The sequence below is a fragment of the Sabethes cyaneus genome, chromosome 3, assembly GCF_943734655.1.
Source record: "Sabethes cyaneus chromosome 3, idSabCyanKW18_F2, whole genome shotgun sequence".
In the NCBI taxonomy this organism is placed as follows: Eukaryota; Metazoa; Arthropoda; class Insecta; order Diptera; family Culicidae; genus Sabethes; species Sabethes cyaneus.
Window position 1 is genome coordinate 222,772,868 of NC_071355.1, and position 24,555 is coordinate 222,797,422.

At 41.6% G+C, this 24,555-nt stretch overlaps 1 protein-coding gene across 5 annotated transcripts in view; it reads right to left on the reverse strand.

Moving 5' to 3' along the window:
• Positions 1-24,555, reverse strand: part of LOC128741782 (phosphatidylinositol 4-phosphate 5-kinase type-1 alpha) — a 91,535-nt gene that overhangs the window by 65,354 nt on the left and 1,626 nt on the right. For all 5 annotated transcript variants that reach the window (XM_053837819.1, XM_053837818.1, XM_053837816.1 and 2 more), the window contains exons 2-3: positions 23,772-24,309; positions 16,848-16,894 (exon numbers count right to left, since the gene is read on the reverse strand). In XM_053837819.1, the coding sequence (XP_053693794.1) occupies positions 16,848-16,894; positions 23,772-23,904 (180 nt within the window). In that variant the 5' untranslated portion in view covers positions 23,905-24,309. The remainder of the gene's footprint in view (positions 1-16,847; positions 16,895-23,771; positions 24,310-24,555) is intronic.

The window sequence follows — 24,555 nt, forward strand, 5'->3', positions numbered from 1 at the left end:
TAAACGTGCATAATCCTCGATAGAGCACATCTATCAGTGCGATGTCTACTCCGAAGTCTACGGCCTCTTCTTGATTGTTTGCTTAAAATAATTTTGGCTACTCTTTCGTCAGGCATTCTAGAACCGTGACAAGCCCAGCGCAGACTGCCACACTGTACTATCTTCATTATAACAGCATATTTGCATTCTTAATACAGCTCGTAGTTCATGCGTCTGCGCTACACTCCATTTTGGATTTTGCAAAGTTTTACGCTAAAACCCCAAGCATTCGTCGATCAGCTTCTTTTAGCGTCCATGATTCATGTCCGTAAAGGGCCACCGAGAGGATTAGTGTTCTCTAGAGCGTCAGTTTTATGCGAATTTGCAAGCTACGGGACTTCAGCTACAAAATGTAATGCCTGCGTAAAGGCCAATTCGCAGCTGCAATTGGTCGTTTTATTTTGCGACTTACATCGATGTCACGAGTGTAGCAAAATATATTCAGTTCCCCTTCGACACCAACACCATTTGGATTTGCACGCCGTGTACTTCGTTTTGGCGGTGTTAATGGTAAGTCCCAATTTCTCAATAAATGACCTAAAGGCTTCTTTCGCTGCTCTGCTTTTGATTTCGGTGATATCGACGTCATCCGCAAAATTAAAAAGCACGTGAGGTCTCATCTGCTATTTTGACTCATAATTTTTACTCATCCAACGTTACACGAATCAACGTAACTAGTTCTGTGGAAAAACCATGTCCTAGCGTTAACTGTCACAGCTCATTTCGTTTGACTGAATCGTATGCCGCCTTGAAATCCATAAAAATATGATGAGTCTGCAAGTTGTACTCCCGGAACTCGTCAGTTACTAGACGCAGGGTAAATATCTGATCCATCGTGAAGCGGCCCTCATGAAAACCAGCTTGATACTCGCCGACGAAGAACTCAGCTAACGAACTCAGTCTAAAACACAGGATAGGGAGAGCACCTTATAGGCAAAATTGAGCAACGTAATGCCTCGATAGTTTTTACTCTCAAGTCGATGTCCGTTTTTAAAATTATGGGAAATGAGGCCAATCAACCAATCCTTCGATATTTATTTTCCTCCCATATTCTGTTCCTGACAATGAGGTGGCGAATTGTTTCGTACAGCTGCTCGCTCCTCGCTTTTAGAAGTTCAACCAGGATACCATCCTTTACAGCAGCCTTACCGTTTTTCAACTCACTAATTACTCTTTTGACCTCCTCTGGTGTTGTTGGCTCCACAGATTGGCTGTCGCTCAAAATTATTATCCTGTCCCTGCTGATCTTCGTGTTTACTTCTCTATACAACAACGTCTGGAAATACGCTTCCACCTTGCTGCTACCGTCGTTTTGTCAGTAAGCAGGTTGCCAGCACTATCATTGCACATCACAGGCATGGAAAAATTCTTGCACCTGACCATTTTGTAGAAACTCCGTGTGTCGTTGCTGGCGAACCTCTCCTCTGGACTGGCGAGCTCGTGCTCTTTGTACTGGCGTTTTTAGACAATGGGTTCTTTTTTCCGCAGCTCTACCAGGACGAACCAAAAACATTCGCGCAGAATCTCGGACATTCCTCACATTGGAATCGTGTGAAGAAATTCTGCAGAGGATTCGCACAGAATACCTTGCTTATAGAAGCAGGATTCTTATAGGAGAATCCAAGAGTTTAATCCCAGGGATAGCTATAACTCGGCACGGGAATCTCCTGCACTATGAACTGTTCTGTTCTGACGTGTAGACGCAGTAAGCTACTCATATATATTGAACTGTTGACATCCTATCATTTATAAAATCAGCTTATTTGATACTTGCAATTTTGCATGTCATTAACCCTATAACTTAAAATCTGCAGAAATATAAATGGGTGATAGATGAAGCAAACGTTGCTTTGCTGGCAAATATGCACAGTGGCACTCTTCAGAATGTGGAAAGTTCTCTTCCGGATTCGCTGAAGGACGGTCAGTAAAGAATCAAATATTCACGCTGCGGCAGATCCTCCAAAAAGTCCATGAATACAGAATTCAACGCACAATTATTTCATTGATTTCAAAGCTGCGTATGATACCATCGACCATAAAATCATGACCATTCTAACCTCGCAGGGGACTTTATCAACGTGATGGTCCCTCATGTGGGCTGTTCAACATGGTGTTACAGGATGTTATGAAAGGAGCAACACACAGGCACAATCTTTAGCAAATCTAGTTAGTTCGTCTGCTTTGCCAATGAAATGGATATTGTCGATAGAATAACATCTGTGGTGGAGGCTGAATAAACTAAAACTCAAAGTAGCGAAGATTGGCTTGAAGAAAAATGCGTCCAAACTAAAATACCGTGAACCGCTAATATGATGCACTCGCTAAAAGCTGGTAACTCAGTCCTAATAACGACTGAGCTTGTTTTGCTTCGAGCATCGAGCCGCTATGCTGCCCGTTCTCTCGATGCTCGACACTCGACAGTGCCTGAGTCCCTTTTGTGTTAATTTACTATCATGAGAATATTGCAAACTGGGGCTCCTAATCTCAAAGGCCCGCTGGGCCCTTTGGCTCCCAGTGCGCCCCTGACTTAGGGCAACCAAATGAACAACCAAATCGTCTCTTGTAAATTCTCTTGGATTACCCAGAGATGCCTCAGGTATGATGGCCAGATCTGGCAAAGTATTACTACCCAGGTAACCAATAAGCCTTACCATAAGCAGTAAATTACCCTCTTATTAGTATATCCGGCATTTTATACTACACGTTGTTGTATATTAGCTTTTTGACTGCATAGGTGTTGTTGGAATCGAAAATTCTACGTGTCTGTAAGCAACTGCAAATAAGCATTGTCAGTACTATAAGAAATATATTTTGTCAAAATAGCATTTAAGTAGCATTTAAGGTGACTTAGATGAAGTTGGGCTCGAATCCGGTTATACTTGCCTCCTATTACAACTTAGTTCGAACAGCTGATCCCCTAGTTTGGGTAAAGAGAAACGGTACACATCTATACCTATAAAAATGAATTTCTGTTTGTCTGTCTGTCTGTCCGTATGTTTCTTATAGAATCGAAAACTACTGAACCGATCGGCGTGAAAATTTGCATATAGGGTAAGGTTCTTATGATGGTTAGAGAACCCTCCCCCCACTAAGAGGGGGGGCTCCCATACCAATGAAACACAAATTTCTGCATAACTCGAAAACTAATCATGCAAATCGAACAAAATTTGACATGTGGGTGTTTTTGGAGACAAGATTTTTTTCTATGGTGAATTGAGACCTCGCCCCTCTTTAGAAGGCAAATTATGACCCCTCTCCACTTCAATAGGGGGGTTTCCATCAAATGAAACACAAATTTCCCCATAACTCGAGAACTAATCAAGCAAATGGAACCAAATTTGGCATGTGGGGGGTTTTGGAGGCAAGAATTTTTCCTATGGTGAATTAGGACCCCTCCCCACTTTAGGAGGGGGGCTCCAATACAAATGAAATACAAATTTCCTCATAACTCCAGAACTAATCAAGCAAATGGAGCCAAATTTAGCATGTGGGTGTTTTTATAGGCAATTTTTTTTTCTATGGTGGATTGAGACCCCTCCTCTCTTTAGGAGGGGAAGTATATCCCTTCCCCCCTTCAATAGTGGAGGGGACTCCTATACAAATAAAATACAAATTTCCTCATAACTCAAGAAGTAATCAAGCAAATGGAACCAAATTTGGCATGTGGGGGGTTTTGGAGGCAGGAATTTTTTTTATGATGATTTGAGACCCCTCATCCCTGTGGTAGGGGGATAAGGACTATCATACAAATAAAACAGAAATTTTTGCGTAATTCAAAAACTAATGGAACTCGAGAAATTTTAGGCTCTTTCATAAAACATTAATCAATAACAAGACCACCAAAAACTATCAATAGTAACATTAGATAATTCAGCGCTAGACGGCCACAGGCCGCGAGTGTTACCGGCGACCTGCCGTCGGAAGCGCCGGCCACTACGGGGGGCAGCCCCCCGTAGAGATCACCTCTATCTAGGTTTATTTATTTTCCTAGATCTACTGACCTCTATTACTTTCCTTCAGTATGGTCACCCCTGCGAAATGGTACTTTCTACGAAAAGATTTTCCGTGAAATGGTATATCCCGCGTAAGGTTTTTCGCGAAATGGTATTTTGCGAAACTCTATATTCCGCGTTATGGCCAAACGAGAATTAGTGTTCCGCAAGGCGAAATGGTTTGTAATGATGGCGAATATTTAAATGCTATCCGCTTTATTTTATCAGGCTAAGCAACGGGGGGAGTTGTTTTCTACTTTACTGTGAGGAAAATTTGTATATTAAAACACCCATGAACTCCCCAGAAACTTGCAAAACTCAAGATTGTGACAAAGGTCATCCGAGATTCACGATTTATGTACAACACAGTTTAATTTGTGGCAATACGAAGTTTGTCGGGTCAGCTAGTTCTACTATAAAATCCACTATTGGTTGCGACCATTCTTCATGCAACTTTCGTATACTACTAATACCAACTTTACAGGAAAACTTATTATTTTCTAACATGCATGTTATGATATAATAGTTTTGATTGTCAAGCAAGAAAATAATACTCCTTGCTATTTGGTTTTTCTCCCTTAACGTTTAGCTATACATGGCACAAAATCGTAAAAAAGTTTTGTTTCTTATTGATAGGTTTTAATGTAAAACCTGCCCTGCGTTCTGCGTAGTCCTATCAGCAACCTACATGAACTTGTAACCAATGTTGCAAAACAAACGAGAAGCAAACAGATGCCTACTCTCACGCGAGTCAGTATGAGAAGCATAGCACCCAACGCTTACGCCACTGATGCAAGTGTACGGCAAACAGACGCCGTTGCTGTGTGCAGTCATTCTGCTAACTACGTACACACTCGCGAACGCACAGCCGCGTAGCGTCTTTCTGCATAGCCCACTCACAAGGCAAATAACTCGTGAAGAGCACTTGCGGCACACTGGGAAACAGATTTTGCATTACTATTTATTTTCTTCTTCATCTTACGCCTTCGGTTCTACACGCGGATGGGAATGCGAGCACTCGCGAGTGATCAGCATCAGCTACTCGCGCTGCAGTGATGAGCGAGAGAGACGACCGTGGTTGTTAGCAAAATACACTCTCGTCCCAGAGCATGAATAAATAAGAGCGAGAAGCCGAAAGGGATGCTTATGCCGGCGCATTCATTAAAGGGAGTACGCGTATGTGAGAAAATTAGACCACACGAGTGTTATGCAACCCTACTTCTAAATCAAGAGGCAGGCCGGTCACATCGCCAGTATGTCGGACGAGAGGGCGATGAAATTGTGAGGTCCAACGTGCTAGATGGTGCGAGCAGATCGAAACTGACTTGCGAGCTGGGCCCGGCATCGTCGAAACAAATAAATGAAACTGACTTTCTCTTACCTTCGCTTCATACATGAAGTGACTTGCTTCATTTGTTGAACAGAACGTTTCAAGCAAGCTTCAGTTGAAGTTGGTGGCTGTTTCAATTGACGACGGCAGAAAGTCAGGCACGATTTGTCGACATTGCCTAGGTTAACTTTAATATGCGTTGCATTGTAGCAAACGTTACTCATATTCAATTTATTTACATTCAAAGTTGCTGGTCTTTTTTTGAATATTTGATAGAAAAGTACAAATGAAAAGTTAAGAACGACAGTCATGATGAAGTGAAACCCGTTTCGCTGACGCTGACTGAAACCAGTTTGAAACTGAAGCGGTGCTGCTTTTGTTAAAACCGAAGCTCCACTGCTTCATTGTTGAGTGACGCTATGCAATTGAAGGTGACGTTTTCGGGCCTTGCTTGCGAGTGACCAGATGCGCAAGCTACCAGCAACGGATAGCGCAAGACTGAGCGGAGTGGAGACGAGTTCTCGATACAGCAAAGAGCTACCCCGGTTATAAGCTGCTAAGGAAGGAGGAAAACATACTTTTATACTTTTCTAGCATACAAAAAACCTAACTTGCTACCACCCCGGTGTCAACTATGACGTTTGCGAACAAAATAGGTGAAGCCAACATGGGCTGGATCACTGGATCACTTGTATGCAAGTGTGCATGCAAATGAACGAATCACACGGTATTTCTGCAGCACCAGCAGTAATTTTCGTTGGGTTATCATCTATCTCATCTGAAAAATGACGGATTCTCTTAGTTGAATGTAAACTATAATTATCAATGGACTGTTCTTAAAAAAAATCTTTCCTTCCATATCACATAATTGATGCATACCGTATGTTAAATTAAATTTCGTTGGCTTGTTCACGTCAGTCGCGTCACTTCCACTGTTGTGTGAATGCTGCTTATTAAAAGCAAAACGCATGTAGCGCCACCTCAAAAAGTGGCGGTTTCAGGAAGCATGGTAGATGCCCGGGGGTTGCTTGATACCTTGAGGAAACGAAAAGTAGGCAAGCGGCGAAACAGGTTCTGTCCCTCGGAAGGCTTTCCGGAATGACCGAAGTGGAGGGCTAACTAATTCGGGAAAATCCGCCAAGGGGAGCAAAAAATCAAAACGGCCCTTTTCAGGGTCACCATGTTTGATATTTAAATGATCGAATGTATGGATGTTTGTTGATTTGTTATAAAATAGGACACAATCCGCCCCAATAGAGCACAAATGGAGTATTTCCAGTCGGAATACATACAGTTTCCTGGACTCTGCATTAAGGGAAGTTTTCAATCGAAGAATTAAAAAGAAATCAATTTTTTCATTCCAATTTGTGATTCTATAAACCTTCCAATTGGATACCACTTTTAGGAGCGTAAATAAAAGAAATTGAACATAGTAAGCACTACCTAACTAATTCCAATTAACTACCAAGATTAAGCTAATAAAAAGACTATTTCGAACCGGCTTCAATAAACTAACCTTCCTGTAACTACCCTCTCCTCTAGACCGGTTTTGCTAACCGGCACAATCGTGCACGCCGGTTTAATCGTAAACCGCTGCCAAATAGAAAACCACTACCGAACGATGCGACCTACCAACCAGCCAGACGGCATTCAAGTTTGCGTGTTCTACCTACATACTCTCCCGGTCTCGGTGTCTTCTTCCGCTTCCTGTGTTGGCACTGCTAACCGACCGACCAACCGACCGACCGACCGTCCGGCTGTGTGGGAAATTTAACCTGTATTATGTTTGTGCATATTGTAACCAGGTCAGGTACATTTCATCGTTAGCCTCCATTCAAACAACAAGCAACAGCCTAAGGGAGAGCAAGGACTAAAAATCTGTTAAACTGTTGCATTTTCAGTTTTTTTTCTGACAATTTAGGGGGGGGAACACTTTTGCACCCATTTTCCATGCCGATCATCATGGGTAAGGATGGAAAAACAATGCTGTTTCTTTTTCGATGTGACAAAGTAGCGTGCCAAGAACAATTAATGTATAAAGTGTCAACTTAGGAGAGCAGCTGGCTATGTTATGAGGAACCTTTTTGCTGGAAGTCAAACTAACTTAATTCGAGACAATTTAGCATCAAACAATGCGCTTCTGAACAAACATGACCCTCTGGATATAGACAACAGTGCAGTGGTAAAGCAAACCATTTGTTATCGTTTTTTCCTGCAGCAAATGGATACTTTATTTCGAAATTACCAGAAATAGAAAGAGATCGAAAACTTACTTTTGCATCCAATTTGTGAGTTGAAATTTGTTGGGTGTATACTTTATGTTCATCTGTTTCTAATAGCTGATAAAATCATACTCGATTGCAATGTTAGTAGCCGATTCGAAATTCAATTAAAAATTGTTTACCATCAAACTTGACTCTTGAATTGCTCTCAGGTCTTCAACGAAAGACGATCTTTGCTCGCCATCAACCTGTTGAAAGGAGTACGGAACAATTCATCAGTCCTAAATCAATCATTACACGATGATAATAAAACTGTGCATTTTTAATCAGTAAATTATTCACGTAAAGTCTGTCATACATACAACACACACTCATCACACGATAACTCTGAGCAGTGAGGAGCAGGGGGATATGATTTTGATCAAGGAATCACTCTGAAAAAAACGAGCCAAAATGTTTCGTTGAAGCGAAAAGCAGAACGGACGACTCTTAATGGTATAATTTAATGGCGTTTTTTCTTCGTTCTCTGCACTGAGATTGTATTTACCGTACGGTACAGTGAATTCAAAGGAATCAAAGGTTTGCCGTGACTGTGAAATAGATAGAATGAATGGAGAAGTTCAAGTAATGCCATTCAGCAGAATTGGAAATGTCGTAACTGTTCACGAAAGAACATGAAAACTATCGCGTGCTTTCGAAAATCTTTGTAAAAATATCGGTAAAAAGATAGTAACTTGATTCAAGTGAAATAGCAAGTGAAAATAAACAAAAACCAATCGAGATCAAGTTTGAAGTGTCAAGCTTGCAAAAATCATAAACCAGATTTTACAACAGCACGAAACAACACTGCGCAATCGTCTATCTTTTGCAACTTTCCGGTTTGTTTGTACATGGTTACTTCCTGATTTATTGTTGGTGATATTCTTTTCGAATCTCCTCTGATAACACTTGCGTAGTAAGATGCTGTTCACGGCGCTGAAATAAAAAAAATAAAAGAATCTCTTATCTGTGCGTGGTGGATTGTACAGGCTCGCTGCTTCGGTGCAAAATTTGCAGTTTTTTTTCTTTCTCGAGCATTTACTAGCTCTCTCAAGAACACAAACAAACATTCGGTCCGATTTGAACGGCACAAAAATAGAACTAATTTGTCACGACTATTAACGAACGTCACAGTCACTAACCTGTGCATATGTTAGAACAAAGGTTTAACGAACCTGTGCAAAATTTACCAGGAAGAAACGTCCCGCAAAACAAAGTACAATAATTGAAATGCTCGAACAAACTAGCAAATTTTGCCTGTTCTCGCGCGTTAACTTCAGTACTTTTATGGCCGACAACGTGTATCAACAAGCGGAATATTTTAGCATAAATTTCGCTAAAATTATACATTCCGTGCTCGATCGGCCTGCCAGCCAATGCGGCAGGATTTATGTCTACGTTCTACAAAAAGTAAATTACTCATCGAGCAAGAAGAACACTTGCTACTGCAAACACGCGGCCGGGGTCGGTACGGTAGAGGAAGAGGTTTTAAACAGACTGAGAATTATTAGCCTGCCCGAACAATCGCGTACATCTCCCGAGCGATAACTCCGCGAGCTAGGCGCTTTGGCACGCCGAAAGAATTCGGAGTGCATCTGCTGCATCCGACGAGCCTGTCGGCATGCAATCAGCTGCTTAATGAACAGTACACTACTGTACGGAGTTGCTTGAATTATGACCGGATCATAAATTACGTTCGTTCGCCGACAACTGCTAACAAGTGATGTGCAACGGCTAGGTACTTTAGCAAAATTCCACCATCCCCATCCGACGATAATGACGATGTTTTCTAATCCACAAACCCAGAGTGGAAGCACACGGTTCTGCGTTTAACGACCAAAATGTGTGTGTTCGTGTGTGTTGTTTGATAAAAACCCACCGGCCGAAAACATTAACTACAAAGCTTGGTTAGCACGTGTTACATTCCACCGCAAAGCCCCGATTGATTATGCCAGCCAACCCAGCACGGATGGGTAAAACTTTTGACAGCTGACGACGAACGAGGAGATGTTATTACTACCGGAAGCCATGTTCAAAACACGTATCATATTCACAGAAACCACACGCACACATACACTTGACCTCGCGACGGCTGTTTCATTCAGGTTGTGGTCACTAATTAGTATCGGTGACACATTTTTGCGGCTACTTTCCTTCCTGCGAAATTCGCCCCGAAAACGGAATGGAATTAGCATTTTTGTGCGGGCTGGGGTGGTCCGAACAGTAGAAACATCAAACTACGGATTGCATCAGCTGGTTTCGGTTGACTCGTTTCAAGAATTTATCCGTTTTTGATCCTGGATCACTAGTAAATTTATATATTCATTTTAAGATGTCCAGCAATCGTGAATAATATGAATAATGATCGTTCTTATATCGGGTCTCTTGCAGTTGCAGTAAGTGTTAAGACAAAGCATTCCTCTGTACAAATCAATTTTTGGCATATATAATCTTTGGATATTGATGAAAACCAAAATCTTTTTTAAATAACGCGAGTGAGAGCATAAAAAATTCCTTCCTTCCTTTTTTCTTTCTTTCTACCAGCAGAGAGTCTTGGGGTGGCTCTTGCCGTATCAAGAATTCCTCTTCATTATACTCGGTCCTGGGCTACTAGTCACCAATTCGTTGAGCGTCTCGACACACGCAAGTCGGCTTCAACCTGAGTCATCTAGCACGTCCGGCATTTTTGCGCCGTGGCCGGCGTAGTCCATACATCTCGCCACTCTTCACTATCAGTTTATAAACCCGCCAAAAATAGCAACACCTTTCGTTGAAAAACGGCAAGTGCATGTATGTCTTCCATGAACAAAGTTACTCTCGCAAGTCCGTAGATGACTACCGATCTGATTAGCGTTTTGTACATCATCAGCTTTGTGCGGCATCGTATGCTCCTCGATCGAAGCGTTTTCCGGAGAGAAAAATAGGCTCGACATCCAGCTTGAATGCGTCGTTGAATCTCCTTACTCGTGTGAGTGACGGCGGTGACCAGAGATCCCAAATATATGAACTCATCAACCACTTCCAGTTCATAACAGTCAATAGTGACTGTCCATGGGAGGCACACGTTGTTTTCTCTGGAGGCTTTTCCTACCATATATTTAGTTTTTAACGCATTGCTTTGTAACGAAATCCTCTTAGCCTCCGTTTTTAGACTGGCGTAAGTTACCTTCGCCGTTCCAAGGTTTCTAGTAATGATGTCGAAGTCGCCTGCAAAGGCTAGGAGTTGGCTGCTCTGCATAAGAAATAAAAATAGCATAAGAAATTATATTTCTCGAATAATGATAACCTTCACGCTTAAAAAAACACCGAAGTCGGCAAAATTTTGCCGAGATTTGGACAGCGTTCGGTAAAAATTTTTGTGATGCCAAACGCTAGTAAAGATCTGTAAACGTCGATATGCACCACCGAAATTTTCACCGAACGCTTGGCTGTCCAAATCTCGGCAAATTTTGCCGAGTTTTTTTTTTAATGTGAAAATAACGGATTGTAACTTAAATCTGCATAAACTTTATTCCAGTATAACTCAGCAAGTTAATTATTCGATTCAATAAACTTACTTATCTATACCTATAAAGAAGGATTTCTGTCTGTCTGTCCGTATGTTCCTTATAGAATCGAAAACTACTGAACCAATCGGCATGAAAATATGCATGTAGAGGTTTTTTGGGGCCAGGAAAGGTTTTAGTGATGGTTAGAAACCCCTCCCCCCACTAAGAGGGGGGGGCTCCCATACAAATGAAACACAAATTTCTGCATAACTCGACAACTAATCAAGCAAATAGAACAAAATTTGGCATGTGGGTGTTTTCGGTGACAAGAATTTATTCTATGGTAAATTGAGACTCCTCCCCTCTTTATAAGGGGAATTATAACTCCTCTCCTCTTTAAAAGGGGGGGCTTCCATACAAATTTTCGCATAACTCGAGAACTAATCAAGCACATGGAACCAAATTTGGCATGTGAAGGTTTTCGAGGGCAAGAATATTTTCTATAGTAAATTAGGGCCCCTCCCCACTTTAAGAGGGGGGGCTCCTGTACCAAAGAAACACAATTTTTCTCATAACTCGAGAAGTAATTAAGCAAATGGAACCAAATTTGGTATGTGGGTGTTTTTGGAGACAAAAATTTTTTCTATGATGAATTGGAACCACTCCCCGTTTTAGGAGGGGGGGAATCCTATACACATGAAATACAAATTTCCTCATAACTGAAGAACTAATCTAACAAATGGAACCAAATTTGGCATGTGAAAGTTTTCGAGGCCAAGAATATTTTCTATGGTAAATAAAGACCCCTCCCCACTTTAAGAGGGGGGGGGTTCCTATACAAACGAAATACAAATTACCTCATAACTCGAGAACTAATCAAGCAAATGGAACCAAATTTGACATGTGGGTATTTTTGGAGGCAAAATTTTTTTCTATGATGAACTGGGACCCCTCCTCACTTTAGGAGGGGGAGCTCCTATACAAAGGAAATACAAATTTCCTCATAACTCGAGAGCTAATCAAGCAAATGAAACCAAATTTGGCATGTGAAAGTTTTCGAGGGCAAGAATATTTTCTATGGTGAATTAGGACCCCTCCCAACTTTAAGAGGGGGGGCTCCTATACAAACGAAATACAAATTTCCTCATAACTCGAGAACTAATCAAGCAAATGGAACCAAATTTGGCACGTGGGCGTTTTTGGAGACAAAAATTTTTTCTATGATGAATTGGGACCCCTCCCAACTTTAAGAGGGGGTGCTTCTACACAAATGAAATACAAATTTCCTCATAATTCGAGAACTAATCAAGCAAATGGAACCATATTTGGCATGTGGGTGTTTTTGGAGGCAACCATTTTTCCTATGATGAATTAGGACCCCTTACCTTTTTAAGAGGGGGGGCTCTCATACAAACGAAATACAAATTTCCTCATAACTCTAGAACTAATCAAGCAAATGGAGCCAAATTTATCATGTGGGTGTTTTTGTAGGCAAGAATATTTTCTATGGTATATTTTCTATGGATTTCCCCACTTTAAGAGGGGGTGGGCTCCTATACAAATGAAAAACAAATTTCCTCATAACTCGAGAACTAATCAAGCAAATGGAACCAAATTTGACATGTAAGTGGTTTTAGATGCAAGATTTTTTTCTATGGTGAATTGAGACCCCTCTCTTCTTTAGAAAGCGAGTTATGGCCCATCTCCCCTTTAAGAGGGTGGGCTTTCATACAAATGAAATGCAAATTTCCTCTTATCTCGAGAACTAATCAATCAAATGGAACCAAATTTGGCATGTGGGAGTTTTAGATGGCAGAAATTTTTTCTATAGTGAATTACGACCCCTTCCCCTTTTAAGAGGGGAGCTCCCATACAAATGAAATTCAAATTTCCTTATAACTTGAGAACTAATCAAGCAAATGGAACCAAATTTGGCATGTGGGAGATTTTGGAGTCTTGAATTTATTTTACGATAGTTAGAGACCTCTCACCCCTGTGGTAGGGGGATATGGACTCTCATACAAATAAAACAGAAATTTTTGCGAAACTCAAAAACTAATCGAACTCGAGAAATTCGAGACTCTTCCATAAAACATTAGTCAATACAAGACCACAAAAACTATCTATAGTAACACTAGATCATTCAGGACGAGACGGTCGCGAGTGTTGCCGGTGACCCACCGTCGGAAGCGCCGCCCACTGGGGGGCTTGCAAAACTCGAGATTGTGACAAAGATCATCCGAGATTCATGATTTATGTACAACACAGGTTAATTTGTGGCAATACGAAGTTTGTCGGGTCAGCTAGTACTATTATAAAAAGAAAAAAGTCTATGAGCTAAGCGCATGATCTTGCTCATGACTTCAAGTTGCCCTGAGTATAATAACTGAATGATACTTGTAGAGCTTAAAATGGATATCAAACGTTCCTTTGGAATTCAAAATGATGGGCCAGATCCGGGATGCGAACAAAACACTGGAAATACCAGGATGTTAACACAACACTCAATCATATGGACTGTATGTTGTCCTTACTCACTATCGCTCACTAGAACTTGCGCTTGTCATCAGCCGGGAGTAGTGCTCCGTATACTGATAAGAGAATATTCTTGCGAAGTCATGAGCATTCATTCACATGTCAGGAGCGGCTCTTAATGGCTTGACATTTACTCAGAATGCAATGAGCGCCTGCATTCTAGATTAGGAGCGGCTAACGATAGCGTCTGATCAGGAGCGGTAGGCTGAATTAAGAAATGTATTGCCTCGGCGATGGTATATCACGAGACAGCTAGAGTCTCACAAATCGCAATCGGAAAGCTATCGCAAAGGAGAAAAGGTTAGAAAGATCCATGGTGAAAAGACCCAGTTTGATCAGAGCGGAGGCACTACCAACGAGCTGGGAACGGGCTATGTCGTGTTGGGCAGAACGCAAGAATATATTAAAGATTGGAAGGCAATCAACGAGAGGATGTGTCGATTAACCGGGTTTCTAGGGAAGCGTTCTACGCGCGGCTGAAGACAACTGTTTGACAGCTGTTCGCCACGGAACATGAAGGTCGGCAACGAAGATATAAACGCCCAGGTCGGTAGAGCCGAAATGTACAGACCAGTGATGGGCATAGCCGACACGAACGACCACAGCCAACGGGCTTTGCAGTTTCCCTAAACCTGGCGTTCAGAAGTACCTTGCAAAGACATCTACGAAGCAACTTCCTTGTTGATTAGGACCATTTACGATTGTTCCAAAAAAAACTCTTTTACAAGGTTTCACACAAAAGAGAATATCAATTTCTTTTAAAGCTTGGCAGTAGAACCACCCTACCGCAAATACAGCCAGCAAAGTTGCGAAAAGAAAAGAGAATTCCTGTACCACTAGTCAGCCACGTGAATAGGCTCCTAATGACTCACGGCACGCGCACACTAAAAAGTGTGAGCAGCAAGCATAGAAAAACTAATCGAAAAAGGAACTACGAGCACACTGCCAGTAAATCGAATGACCAACACACCGTGTAATGTTCTAAACTTTGAGAGCCCAAAATTGTTTATTCATTACTATATATACTAGGTATTAGACCATTCCAAACTGGGCTAGGAAAATTCTGTGTTTGATGAATCTACGAAAAAAAGTGCTTGCCGTTACCAAAAACCGCTACACTACCAGTAGAATTGAGCTATCGTTCGAACGAAATAGAGAAGGTGATCTAGGTCTCGGTCAGCTGGACCCTGGACGCGTTTTCCAACTTCACGCACCACTAAAATTCTGCCTTTTCTTTAGCACCTTTCATTAGAAAGTAGAAAAATTAGTCGAAACGAAACCAAAACTGAAAAGAATCGAAAAAAATCCGCGGAATGAAGTTAGTAGCAGCAAACCGAGGAGGTGCGAACTACACGAAACGTTAAGCACATCAACAATGCAGTGCAGTGCAGTGCCACTAATTCTGTTACAGAGAAAGCACAAGTGGTGGCTAGAAATCGGACAAGGTTTCGTAGAGCTTCCTAGAATGCGCGCCTTGTTTATCACGGCCATTCTTCTTCGAATGACCGCCGAAAGAAAATTACCTGATATGAAAACGGGAAAACTGGCGTTTTTCATTAAGAGGGCGATACCCGTGAAGTACCGTTTACTGATTATCATCAGGTGAAAAATACCCACGTAGACGAGAACTCAGTTTTCTTTGTAGACAATAATACATATTACAATGATTCCACGGTTATCAACATTGATTTGTAACCAGTGTTTTAGCAGATAGGATAGATTCCTTAACTATCATAACATATTTTATTTTAAAATAAATAATAATAAAAGTTAGAAATTTATTCTGGTAAAACAGAGACTGTTAATTCATGGTTGTGGAGTGACTTGTGATGGATAACTCGGAGTCAGTCGAAAACAACAGAAATCCTGCTCAATCTCAATACCGATGGTAATAACAAATTTTTGGTCTAGAACGATGTAAATACAAATCTTCACAAGAATTTCTAAGAACTGAGAATATTCGAAACACTTTCAATAGTCCACGCAGGTATCCGAAAATGCTAACCAAAAGGGTACCATTTTACCAGTAATTTGATTGTCTTTACATATAGGGGAATTATGTATAACGTGCCCCCCGTGGCCAATGTGCCCCCCCTTCGTTTTTCGCTAAACAAGCGAAATTAAAATGCAAAACCACCCAGAAACCATAGTATTTGATGGAACTAGCCTACTATGCAAGTATGACAGTTGTCACATGCTGTAAAAACAAAACAAAAATAAATTTGTTTTTGAGCAGCTTCCGATGTAACTTTTGGCGTCATTTCCATAAGCTATTTTCTTGTCAAAATCTGTAAATAACCGGTTGTTGCGATTCGATTGCGTAAAGTGAACTTCAAAATGACATCCCTGCTAAAAATAACGGTATGAAACGCTTGACTTGCTTTAACATTTAATATTTTTTCAAATAAGTAAAAGCAGGCCAAAATGCCCCACTTGCGGTGGTGCAATTTGCCCCCCTTGCAAATGTGGCTTTAAAACTATGTAAACAGATCTAAGTTGAAGTCGATTGCCATTATTTAATTCAATTAGTATTGTAGAGTAACCGTGGTGGGAATAATTTATTACCAACGTCCAAATTCTAGGTAATTCAACTACCCGGTACAAAACGCCACAGCTGCGTATAATGTGCCCCATGCAGAAAAGAAAAAGTGCACCAGAAGGCCGAAACTAGATTTATTTTACATAAAATAACGATATTTTGCAAAACAAAGGAAATAGTTTTACTTTCTACAAAATAGAGTTGGTCTGTCACTGGTAGAAATACTCAAATTACCGCATTGGGCATATTATACCGCAGGTGGGGCATTTTACCCCGCGCAGACGAGAAACACAACATTTAGGTGCTTTTATTAAATAATTCCTAGCATGTTTATTCCACAATACTAAATGAAATAAACAATTGCAATTGGTTGTCAGCTTAAGTACCAACATATACACGTAGTTGTAACGTTAATTTGGGGAAGTATAACGAAGATATATCCATTTATTCTTAGGGGGGGCACATTATACACTTTTCCCCTAATATAGTGTGTATAAACAAACAGTCAAACAAAAACAAAATATAATTCGTAAGTTTTCATTTCCGTTAGCGTTTGGAAAAATTTCTGATAATTGATGCTATATACCAAAAACTAATGAGAATAGGAAGAACAAACCCTCCAGAAAATAGAACTTTGATTGAAATCAGCTAACAACAACTTACCCCATCAGCAAGGATTGTCTTGCCCGGCGTATCCCTAATGAACTTTCCTGAAAATATACAAAGAAAAAAAACACGAATGTAAGTATGACGCGTTTCATAGATTAATTTATAGCTCAGTGTGAAATGGCACTAAATCAAACGTAATTTATAATAATCAAATTACAACAGATAATCAAACAAAAGACGAATTCGACGAATTTTTATTTTTCCATCCCAAAATCATGAGTGACGCAAACAAAACTTCAAGGCAGGTTTGGAACAACGGTAATTGGATGTATAAAACTGGTATTCATTTGTCTTACAAATCTAATCTCGCTAATTTTTAATACGGAAAAAGCAAATACTATATTAAAACAGTGTTACTCCTAACCTGTTGCTCTCTTCTACCTACATAAAGAGTGTCTCACATCAAATTGCATCACGGAAAAAGCGCTGTAGAAAATTACCCATTGGGTATTTTCTCTTAAAATTTGGGTAGAAGCAGTGCATACTTCAAAGTGTATTGGTTACTGGTATACTTCAATCTTGTAGAACTATTTATTGTCAACTAATTTGAACAAAGGTTATAATATGAATGATCAAAAATCTATTCTTCATTTGGGTACCCGGTCTACTGCAATCTTGTGTAACGAAGTTTTGCAAATTAAACAACACCTTGGGAACCACTTGGGTGGTTACAAGGTAACATTTCCTCCCTTCTTATTTCAAGAACAGGTAAGGCTCAAGTCTAGACGGCATTCTGATTGTTCTCTGGGGTCGAACAGGTGGAGACTCAGTAATGGAATCATCTGAAAGTTGTTCCCTTTCAAGCAATGAAGCAGGTCGTCCTTTTTGGCTGGAACCGACATCTAAATCCGATACTGCGATGGTCTGTGGACTTGAGGTTGTATACAGGTCACTCGGTCTTTCTACCGCTACCTCAGACTGTTGTTGAACGTCGGCTTGAGATTCGGAAGTTGACACAACGGGAACTATTTCCTCCTCGATCTGGAGTGAACGTCTCGTGGAATGCGGTACGCTACCGCTGGTTGAATTGTTTAGGCCGAACATATCTACCAGAATACCTAGGGACATCGAACTTTCAGCGTCAGCTGTTGTCTCATTACAACGATGCTTAAGTTGGTTGGCATGCGACCTAATAAGCTTCTTGCGTCCGTGATACTCGTCGAGCAGCACATTGTGGTTGACATGTCCGATGTTTTCAATGATAACGCCGGAAACCCATTGCCATTTATTATTGCTGCTGTAGACTTTAGCGTAGACCTTGTCTCCACTTTTGAAATGACGTGCAATTGCGCCGTGCTTCAGATTGAACTGCTCGTTCTGACTGTAGTTGAAAACTACCGGTTTCGGTTGATTGCAATGTAGAAGATCAAGGATTGTCTTCGTGTTACGACCAAGCATCTGCTGTGACGGTGTCTTGCCATTAAGAACACGACTAGGTGTAGGCCTATATACTTGGAGGAATGTCTGGAGCGTTTCAGAGATAGCTTCCCCTTCGTTGATTTTACGCAATGACCTCTTCAAGGTGTCTACGAATTTTTCGGCCTGTCCGTTTGACTGCGGGTGATAAGGCGAAACTCGAAAATGCTGAATACCATTCTTCTTGCATAGTATCGCAAACTGTTCCGTTGTGAACTGTGTACCATTGTCGGAAACTATAACATTTGGAATGCCAAACCGTGCAAATAATTCACTCAGAAACTCAGATACTGCAGCCGTTGTTGGGGACCGTACGATGCGTATTTCTAGCCATTTTGAAAAGGCGTCCACAACCACTAGAAAGTGTAATCCGTTTATTGGGCCAGCGAAGTCAATGTGGATACGTTCCCATGGAGATTGCGCAAGTGGCCATGATTACAGTGGCACTTTTGTTGGCGTCTTCGAATGAGTAATGCAATTATCACACCTTTTTACGAAGTCAGCAATATTATCATCGATTTTTGGCCAGTACACATGGCTACGTGCAACAGCTTTCATCCTCTCCATCCCCGGATGTCCTCGATGAAGTTGCTTCATAATTCGCTTACGTAAATTTTCTGGAACTATTAAACGGTTAGACATCATAACACAACCGACAATGCATCTCGATGAACGTAAAACGGTCGTACTGCAGCGTTGACATTGCTGTCGAGCTTAGAAGGCCATCCAAGATGGATATGCTGCACCACTTGCTGGAGTACTGGGCACTGGAGAGTAGCACTACGCACCGATTTGAATGTTACAACAGCTTTCAGAATACCATCGGGAAACTGCTACATCAGACAAGCACCAATTCCAGACGAATGCGATGCATCGGCAGCAACGATGATGGGTAGAGCAGGATCATAATGCGTAAGCAATAAATCCGACTGAAGAACCTCTTTGAACCGCTGGAATGATTGTTGGCACTCACTATTCCAATTAAATTTAGTGTCTTTCTTGAGCAGCGCGTCAAGTGGCCGTCGCAACTGATGCATCTCCTGGACAAATTTTGCATAAAAATTTACCGCACCAAGAAATGAACGTAGACTTGTAATGTCATGCGGCGGCGGCATTTTGATGATAGATTCAATCTTGACCGGATCAGCACGGAGTCCTTTGGCATCTACAAATTGTTCAAGGTATTTGATCTGCGGCTGAAGAAGTTTGCACTTTTCGTCCCTCAAAATGAAACCGTATGACTGGAGACGTTGAAACAGAGCGTGAAGAGATTCCTGATGCTCCTTTCCAGTTCTGCTATACACCAAAATGTCGTCTAAGAACGAGTCCACCCCTTTAAGTCCAGCAACCATGCTGTTCATCAATTGCTGGAAAGCTCCGGGGGCAGATTTTACGCCCGGCGCAAGTCGATTGGACCGGAAGAGTCCTCGATGCGTGTTAATCGTTGGTAGCTGCTTCGAGTCGTCGTCAACTTCAACCTGAATATAAGCATCGCTCAGGTCGATAATGCTAAAATACCGGCATCCGTTAAGCTTGCTGAATATATCATCTGGTACTGGTAACGGATAGTGATTGGGTTCCAAAACAGCATTAAGTCCAGTTGAGTAATCCGCACAAATGCAGACTTTTCCTCCTGGCTTTTTAACTGCTACGATTGGTGCAGCCCATTGCGAAAAATCCACTGGCGTAATGATACCCAATTCTTGCAAACGATCCAATTCAGCATCAATCTTCTCTATGGATGTAAATGGAACTGGACGCTTTGGTTTGAAGACAGGTCTGGCATCTGGCTTGAGATATAGGTGAACCTTCATCTTCTTACAGTGTCCAAGGCTAGGCTCAAACACATCTGGAAACTTGGCTTTGTACTGTTCTATGTAATTAACTTGATCAGCACCAGCATAAACTTGGTTACAAATTGCAGATAGTGCGGTGTCCCAAGGTCCGAACAACTCGATCCAATCCAGCCCGAACAAATTTATGCAACTGATCGTCACATATAAAACTGCAGTTTTGGTGATATCTCCAAACTGTAACTGTGCATCGGAGTTCACCAAGTAGACGAAACGGCTTACCTGACGCTGTCCTAGCAGTTTGAGTAGTAGGAGTCACTAAAGGTAAACCCATTTTATTCCACTGCTTCTGTGAGATGATTGCAATATCGGAAGCAGTGTCCAACTGTAGCGTGATTGAAGATCCATCGATGTCACTTGTCAGCAACTTTCGTCTCGAAGGATAGCTAACTTGGTTTATAGAGTAAATACCATTTACTTTATTCTTCCCTTTTAACGCCGCTTTCGATGTGTAACAGCCACAATAACCCTCTTTGTGTCCAGTTTGCTTACAGTTCCGACAAACATGCTTCGTGTATGTGCAGTCTCGGACGTAATGCATTCCGCCACACTGCCAACAGGGTGTTTTAGGACCTTCAGTCTTTGACTTCTTGCTTTCCTTTGAACGCGATTTAATCGATGGCGGTTTGTTTTGCTTGACTGAACAAATTGAACTTATCGGTTTCTTCTGTTCCACGATAGCTACATCATGTTTCAGGTTTTGAAGACGTTGGCATTCTGCGATGAGTGATTCAAGATTGCACTCCCCTTCTGCATTGTTTTCCGGGTTGGATAGAAGTCTTGCTCGAATGTCGACATCCTTCGGAGAGCGTAACCCGCAAATAAAAATCAGGCTTTTGAACTGATCGGCCGTAATCTTGTAATCGTCAGCGTCGTTTTTGCTCAGTTGAAAACACAGGTACCGTTCGAATGAAAATTCACGGGGGTGCTTTGGAAGCACGAAGTTGACATACTTGTCATGCACAGTCACACTAAGGCTTCTCAGTAGTAACCGGACTTTTGCTGCATTGTCCAGCTTCGCTCCGCCCTTGAGGAAGATATCTTCGTACTTCCGGTACCACTAGTCGAAAACGAGACCGTTTTCTGGATCATAGACGAATTCCCGGATGTTGGATGCCAGAGATTCGATGATGAATTCCGGACTGCTCGATGACCGCGCTGAAGCGTTTTCTTGAATGCTGAAACGTTCCATAATCTGCATCATCCGAGGATTTTGCTCCTCCATCTCCTTATTCTGTCGCAAAATTTGCTGATACAAGTCTTGAAAATCGCCTCCAGATCTTGCCATTTTGAATTAGTGGCTCTTCCTTCAAAGCGATGAATTCGAGTTTAAATCCTCGTCGCCAATATGTTATACTTCAATCTTGTTCAATCTTCAAAACTAACTTGAACAAAGGCTATAATATGAATGATCAAAAATCTATTCTTCATTTGGGTACCCGGTCTATTGCAAACTTGTGTAACGAAGTTTTGCAAATTAAACAACACCTTGGTAACCACTTGGGTGGTTACAAGGTAACAGTTACCCTGTATTTTTATTTTTCACCGCCCAGTACAAGTTTGATGTTCCGGAGGAAATAAGGAAGCAAAATTTTTCAAAGTTTGCCAACAAATATATGATTTGGCGATCTTCTGGCCGGATCTAACTTCGTGCCACTAATCGAAGGAAGTCCTGGAGTGATACGAAGCCAACGGGGTCGCTTTCATACCCAAGGACATGAGCCCTCCCAACGCAAAAATACTGAGGTATAATATACTGGGCAGGCACTACGGAAGCACCCCAAGGAGGTCAAATCTAAGGAAGACATGAAGAAAAAGTAGGTTTCCGTACAGAAAAAGCTGCAGCCAGATGTTGTACAAGGTGAGTGGAGCTAAGCGTAAGGTGCGAGCATACTGCTAATGGTATTGAAATTCAAGCTGTCTGTTTCCATGCCAAATAATGGTCATTTGCAGGAAACATAATTCCTCTTTCATTCGAAGAAAAGAAGGATAGTGGAAGCGCATCGAGTTTCAAAAACATGGCCGAAAAGCTGCTGTAAGTACAGAGGCTATAGATTACAGAAGTGCCGAGACACTCAAAAACCGCTAAATTTTGAACGAAAGCGGAGAGCCTTTATTTATCAGTGATTTGGATATTGACGACCGTTCGTGTGAAGGCCAAAAGCTTTTAATAGCGCGTAAATTAAAGAGCTTGCTACTTTGGGAATTGTCCAGTGTGGTGAATGACCCTTTGGGTTAAAACCATCAAAAAAAAAAAATTGTCCAGTTGAGCTGGCTAGAGCTTGGCTTGGGAATTATTCAGTTGAGTTGAGAATATCCCAAAAGCAAAAACTTAGAATCTTATCGATTTAAAGATAAAGGACGCTGAGCGTCATTTTTCCATATGAGAAAAACTGCTCCAGTCGCAAAAAGAAGGATCTTATTTTCATCGCATCATGAAGAAATGACAGTCTTGAAGACTGGCCAGTCGCGATTCCAGATCGTCGGATAGGCCAAAATTTATTATGTGCTATTAAAACAGAATCAGCATCCAAAAGGTGGTTAAAGCTGGACTGGACGGATACGATGAACATGGCATATTGCAAGAATGCCAGACAGCTACCCTGCAAAGATGATGTTTGCCTCAAATCCGGCAGGAGCATGACGACCAAGAGCGTAGCTAGCAAGATGGTTAGACCAGCTGGAGCGAGATCTGGCGGAGAGTACTCGGTGTCCGAGGAATTTGAGAGCTGTAGCCCAAAACCGAGCTAACTGGAGAAACCTTGTTCAACAGACTTTGTCTTAGGATGACAAGCTGCTTAATAAGTGAGTGTTAAAACCGAACGGAACCATCATTGGAGAACAGTATTACAAATTCAATTGATGCGATTGAGCCTGGATTACTGTGCGAAAACGGCCACAATATTAACAGAAGCCTGAATAATTGATATAACAGCATGACAATGCTCGTTCTCACGTCGCCAAACCCGATGAAACCTACTTGGAAGCACACAAATTGGAAATAATATCCCACCCGCTATATTTGCCAGTTATTGTGCCGTACGATTTATTGCTTTTTCCATTCGATGATATTCCCAATGAAGATATGAAAAAATTACTTGATTCATGGATGGCCTCAGAAGACAAAGACCTTTAACGTAACAGCCGAGTCGAAAAGCAAAGCAAAGCAATGGGTATAAACATCCTGTTGAGAACTTGACCCTTCTTTGTCGTCAGACTTCGCAGCCGGCTATTAGAGTACAGGAAACTTACGGGGCTAGTGCAACAATCCTACTGACTCTATCTAGTAGCACCGCCTAGCCGAGATTCGAACATACGACGACTGACTTGTTAGACCAGCATCGTACCTCGAAACCAACTAAGCGGATCCGACAGTGACAAGCGACAGTCGAGTCGAGCTCTGCCAAAAAAAAAAGCAAAAAGTTGTAAATAGCGATGGGTAATATCTTGAATGATACATTTGCAACAATTTTTTGTTACGATAAAGTTGCATTTTCATAAAAAAAAAAACAATGGAAAAAATACTAGCCGGCACATCTTTAACCTACTTATTCTGCCGGATACATATTTGAGTCAGGGACGAGGCAAGGACGAACATAAAACAAAACACCCAACCAACCGGCAAACATTCCGAAAACATTCCACTTACCATATTCGTCCGGCTCTAGCAGCTGATCCCCCCGATTGTAGATGCTGCTGCTGGTGGTGTACTCGGAATTCTTGGTGGACAGTGCCGATTCCACGTCAATCGTGTCGATCGCCGCCGTGTCACCGGATGCCATCTTTCCGTGCAACAACGACGCAGCGGAACCACCTCCGCTCTGCTTGCCTTATCTGCACTTCCTTTGAATACTTTTCCGGAGATGAGAAAGGAGACGAACAACTTATTCCGCAGGGGAACCTAGTTCCCCACAATTTTCGTCGCTCTCGAAGTATGGCCCGAATGCCAACACAAACTTGCACTGTTGTAACTACTATCTTTCCTCTCCAGCTACCCCCAGTGGGTTTGCCTCTCCGGCGAAGCGGATCAAAACTAAAAACACTTTTTTTGCGCGTATGCTGCTTTCTTCTTTCACACTTTCTTCTCACCACGGAAAACTACGCAAAACTGAGCTCTCTGTTCATTCGATTAGCTTATACATTCACACCGTGTGTGTGTGGCTTTCCTGAGTTTGATGCTGCTTTGGCTGGAATCACCGAAAAATATGTATAACTATCCACAAATCTAATTTCCCAATCCGGCAAAAATCCCCTACATTTTTGACGTTGACTTTATTCATGGCACGTCAGACTTTCTCGAAAACACTCCAACAATTTTTGCATAATTTTTAAATGGTATAAAAACCAGCACATCTCACCTGTTTAAAGCAGTTTGCGTTTTGACATCGTAATAGTTATGCATGAGTATTTCATTTTAATAATAAAATAAAACA